Consider the following 5597-nt stretch of genomic DNA (forward strand, 5'->3'; position numbering starts at 1 on the left):
TTTATTTTTTTTTATTCCTATGCCAGCTTTTCAAAAGCAGGATCATAAACCAGTTGTCTTAATCCTCCTGACATTTTGTGAATAGCTTCCTAAAATGCTTAGCACGCAGCAAATGACTTATTTAAAGTTTTTATGAAAATACAGGAGCAAAAGCATTACATAAAAGCAGGGATAATAATCACGCCGACTGTTAATTGGCCACTGTAAATTTTATAGTCAAATTGAAATGCATGAGGTGAAACTTTTGTATTCTCTCCATCCATATTTCTGCTTTATAGTTGTAAAGAAAATCAGGGAAATAAATTGGAAAAAAAATATCTTTTCTCACAAAGGTCAGGACGAAAACTGCAAACAGAGGAAAAAATTTCAATACATTCAAGTCCTGGGATTAATCTTTTCATTTTCAGCCTGTGATTTTTTTGTTTGTTTCCTAATCCCATCAGTGTTAGATCCTGCAAGTTCAGACACTCAAGTGGAAGGAGATTTACTGACTTGAGTCCTCCAACTGCAGAGACTCCAGAGCCATAGTGTGAATACTCCCCTGCCATAAAGTCTAACGAGTGTGGAGGTTTAAAGCTCTTGTAAAATATGTTTTAGGTGTCTGCTGGGGGTGGTTCTGTCCTCTCCTTTTTATGGGGCAGTTCCTGGCTATTTAACCAAGGCACACAGCTCTCTCTCCTGTAGCTGTTTCTGGGGATTGCTGGGCACAAACCCTTCCAATCTGCGGGCAGAATTTGCGTGGGGAATGTCTACTCCTGCTGCTTTGTTACACACACATATATTTACACAAAATCTACAATTAGTGTCAGTGTGTTTTGGTTTTTCAGGGCAGCTTTTAGCTCATGGTATTGATGGTGACATGTGTGCATGTCTAACCTTATAAATTCCATGTTTATTATGCGTGGGAATCTGAACTGATTAATTTAAAAGCAAGGATAGAATCATAGAATCCTTTAGGTTGGCAGAGACCTTTAATGAAATCTCATGTTCTGTGCTGCATGAAGGAGAATTACTAGCAGGAAGAAATATTTACAGCACTGGGTTCATACAGTGACCAATGGAAATATGAGGATAGAAGTAATTTTCACCTTTCTGGTACATAGTTGCTGCACAGGAGCAAAGAATGACATAGTTGGGGTCAGGCAAGGTGGTAAAGTCAGTCACAGGGGATGGAGGTTAGCTTAGAAACTGTCCCTTTGCCATTGCCTGGTCAGGAGAGCCCCAGTCAGGACCTGTGCTGTCCCCTTGGGAACCTTTGCTGGCTGGGGTCTTCCTCCTGATGTTTTCCTTGGTGTCCTCACAGAGCTGACCTTTCCTTCAGCCCTCCACCACGGACTCCAAGGAGGATGGATGGATTCTCACCTTTCCATTTGTTTCATCAGTTCAGTTTTTGGGAGGTGGTGGTCACTAGGTGCAGCTTCACCCCCTCTCCAGTGCATGTCCATCTGACCAGCCATGGCCAAGCTACTTTCTGTAATTTGGAGTTTACCCTGCACTACACAAAGGAGGACATGTAGACACCAACAGTTGCTTTTCTTGCCACAAAATTTCACGATTCTTTTTCACTAAATCTGTAATTACATGTCTCCTACTGCTCTGTGCTTCTTCACAACCAATACATGTCTCACCCAGGCTTTGGGAGGGAGAACAATCCTGCTCAGTTAGCACAGATCATAAACCTGCCTTGTGTGGAATTGAAATTTGGGGAGGTGCAGCATCCTTTCCTCTAATTTAGCAAGTTCTCCCCCAGCATTACTGGGTGCTGGAGGACTCCTTTAGCCAAGCCAGAAGCTGGAGGTCACTGACACCTACAGCTTTGTTCTGCTTGGGCCTTAACACTCTTAATTTAAAGTTTCCAGGAAGGCTGCCTGTGAATAAGGGAGATTTACTACATGTGCTGTTTAAATGCTGGCCCTTGGAGAAGGGTGTTCATTAGGCTGCAATTGTTTCAGTCGTTTTTTCAGGCCTGTTCTCCATTAAGGAAGATCTTTGGAAAAGGCTGGCAGGGAGAAGAAAGAGGAAAGAAAGTCAATCTTTTAGGTCTGGGCATTGGAGAGTGTTGTGGCGTTGGCTGCAGTTCTAAAACACACACTTCTTGGCCTTAATTGGAGCAAATGTATCTTACAGGGAAAGAAAGAAACCAACAAAGCTCCTCGTTTTGTGGCCGAATCAATACTAGAAGTAATTATTTATATTTTTCTTTCATGAAGAGGTGGTGAAGTTTGCCTGTTAATAAATACAAGGGGGAAAGGTGCAAGACTGAGTCTAACACCAGGCGTTAAAGCTGCCAGTGTGTAAGAACTCTCAATCTATGCTGAGGAAAAAGCACACCCCTATTCCACGTGTGGCACAAGAAATAAAAGAGCTAAAATAATGATGATGGAGTTTACAAGGAGAAGAAATCGTTGTGTAGTGATCACACGGCCTTGGAGAAGTGTTTTATCAGGTAGATCTCTGTCCACCCCAGATCTGAGCGTGATCCTGGTGGCTACAGAGTTCTTGGTGTTACACCAGTAATATCAATTAGCACCTTAATGTTGTTCACTCTTCATGTCTAAGTTATTTCCTTTCCCACGTGGCTGCTCAGGGGGTTTGAAAGATTATTCTTGTCGTTCTCCCCTGCCCAAAATGAGTGAAATATATGAAAGAATAGTAGAAATGTTACCAAAGCAGGAAAATAGGATTGGAGCCCACTGGATGTTAGCTGCTGGAAGTGGCCAAATGTGGAAGGAGCAGCAGTGCTTGCCAGAGACACCAGACCTGAACTGCAGTAAGGGCTAGAGTGCTGAATCCATCTGCAGTTTCCAAGTTCTAAACAAACACCTCGTGGATATTAAATTGAGCCAGGCCCAAACTGTTAAGATCTGGTTTGTTCAGTCTGTTATTTTGGGTTTGGAAACTGTGTGTTTGTTCCTTTCTTCAACTGCTACTTTTCTGGAGGAGATTTTAACCAGTGTCTCACATTCTCCTTTTTTTTTTTTTTTCCCTCTTGCTTTTTTTTCTTCTTTTTATTTTTTCTAGATTCCTTCCTGGACAAGGATTGGTACTATACCCACAGATAGGAGACAAACTGGATATTATATGCCCAAAGGTGGACTCTAAGACTGTTGGCCAGTATGAATATTATAAGGTCTACATGGTTGATAAAGACCAAGCAGATAGCTGTGCTATTAAAAAGGACAATACACCTCTACTCAACTGTGCCAAACCAGATCAAGATGTGAAGTTTACCATCAAGTTTCAAGAATTCAGCCCCAATCTGTGGGGCCTGGAATTTCAGAAGAACAAAGATTATTACGTCATATGTAAGTTCAAAATTTCAGTTGTTCATTCTTTTAAGTATAATTGTTCATTCTTTTGTCTGTTTTGTACATGATGAGTGAACTAAGAAGCATGTGAATGGGTTTGTATTTTTTTTTTTCTCTGAAAATATTTTCTTCCCAACATCTTTTTGAAATTGTTCTTAACTTCTGTGGGGCCTCTGTCTCTTTTTACTTTGATTTGTGTAAACCCAATTGGATTTGAAGCAGAAATAGAAGTGAACTTTGTGTGAGTTGTAGCCTCACGAGGTGTTTATGGCTGGAAGTGAGTCTGGAGGTAGATTCCAATTACTGATGATGTGTAAAGTTAATGAGGTGAATTAGGAGTTAGCATAAACTGAGACCTCAGCAATGGAACAACTGACATGAGTTTAGATTTTATCCTTGTAATATTATGGCCTGTGGATCTCATTTGGCCCCACGGGGACTTGTGAGCAAGGATCACAAGTCAGCAGGAGATGGGCAAGTTCTGTGCATTGTCTTTTCTGCAGTTACAAGGAATTTAGATCCTGATGTGTCTTATTTCATAGAACAGTTTGGGTTGGAAGGGACCTTTCAAGGTCATCTAATCCAATCCCCTGTGATGAGTATGGACATCTCCAGTTAGATCAGGTTACTCAGAGCCCCATCCAGCCTGACCTTGAATGTCCCCAGGGATGGGGAATCTGTAAAATGTAAAATATTTATTCCTTTTATCTAGTCTAAATCTGCTCTCTTTTATTTTAAAATAAAACACCTTCCCCTATCACAACAGACCCTGCTAAAATATTTGTCCCCAAACACATTCCTGCCACCTCCTTGAAAACTGGAAGGCTGATACCTTCATCTAATAACATTTCATGTAGTGTCTGCCACTCTAAATATTAATTTCTTTGTTAAAACTACTGGTAATTTTACAAGTGTTCTGAGCAAGTACTTTTAAAGTGGAAATGGAAATTTATTTCATATAAATTAATGCTCACTTTTTCAATTACAACCATAGTACTGCATGCTGTGTATAAAACAGATTGTATGTCACAGAAACTAAGAATTCACTCTGTTAAATACTAAATGTGGAAATTGCTAAACAGCAGTTGTGAGAGGCACAAAAAACCCATGTTTTGGTTTTGAAGGTTTCAGGAAAACATCACTTAATATACACACTTTATTTAGTCAGGGGGTATAAAAAAACCTCATCCCACTTAGAATTTGACTTCAATAAATTTCCCACTGAAATCCAGTGAGATCTACAAGGGTAAAAGCTGTAAGATGAGATGTCAAGAAATGTTTGTCTGTAACTCCTGTGAAAATGTGGAGCATAAATATGACCATGCTCAACTAGTGGGTTTTAAGGATGAAATACGTTCAGTGCTGCTTTTAAACACAACCCCAGCAGATCAGTTGTAGTGGAACAAATGGCACTGTTACAATTATTACCTGAAAATTTATGGGCACAAATGGAGCTTTCTGATACCCTGTCAGTTCTGTCCTAGGTATGTCATGGATTTACCCAGAGAATTATTAAGTATGGATCATTTTCATTAGTTTTCTGTAATTATTTCATTATAGCAATAAGCATAATAGATGTTGCATTTCCTGGAAGGTTACAGTATAGTTTGGTTGGAAGAACTTGCTCAGCCTTCAGCCTAATGCCTCAAAAATCACACTGGCCTTGCAGAAACACTGGAGTGCCTTAGGGTATTGCTTTCCCTGCTCATTCTGGCATAAACAAATGGCTAATTTATCACTGCATTGCCAGCATGCTAACTGAGCTGCAGCAGGAGGACCCATCCATTTTAATAGGCTAGAAAAAAAACCAGCCTTGAAAACCCACCCATTCTGAAGCTAAAAGTCTCACTTTTTGGGGAGAAGGATGAATCCAGTGGTGCTGGTCTCAGACACATTAAGAAGAGGGAGCAAACTAGCATTTAACAGAGATACTGGAGGTAGATAGGTTTGAGAGTGTGTTCAAAAGCTCATGACCTGACCTGTGTCAGAAGCAAGTTCTGGTAGTCAGGACATTTATTTTTATAAGGAATATAATAGATCTTAATCACGTATGCAAATCAGGCTGTAAATCATTTATCTACACCCCTATTCCCAGACCTGTAATTTAACAGACGTGCTCGGGCCCAGAAGGGGAGGGCACTGTGTGTGTTTGTTCCTTCCCTTTCCCTTTTTTTCCCTTTCCCTTTTTTTCCCTTTCCCTTTTTTCCCTTTCCCTTTTTTTCCCTTTCCCTTTTTTTCCCTTTCCCTTTTTTTCCCTTTCCCTTTTTTTCCTTTCCCTTTTTTCCCTTT

At 40.3% G+C, this 5597-nt stretch overlaps 1 protein-coding gene across 1 annotated transcript in view; it reads left to right on the forward strand.

The window, feature by feature from the left end:
* Positions 1–3021: 3021 nt before the first annotated feature.
* The window catches only part of EFNB2 (ephrin-B2), a gene marked incomplete at its 5' end in the record, with an annotated part of 17484 nt that continues 14908 nt past the window's right edge, over positions 3022–5597 (forward strand). The window contains one exon of the mRNA XM_008945630.1: positions 3022–3305. Within this exon, the coding sequence (XP_008943878.1) occupies positions 3022–3305 (284 nt within the window). The remainder of the gene's footprint in view (positions 3306–5597) is intronic.

The sequence above is a fragment of the Merops nubicus genome, unplaced genomic scaffold, assembly GCF_000691845.1.
Source record: "Merops nubicus isolate BGI_N331 unplaced genomic scaffold, ASM69184v1 scaffold17178, whole genome shotgun sequence".
In the NCBI taxonomy this organism is placed as follows: Eukaryota; Metazoa; Chordata; class Aves; order Coraciiformes; family Meropidae; genus Merops; species Merops nubicus.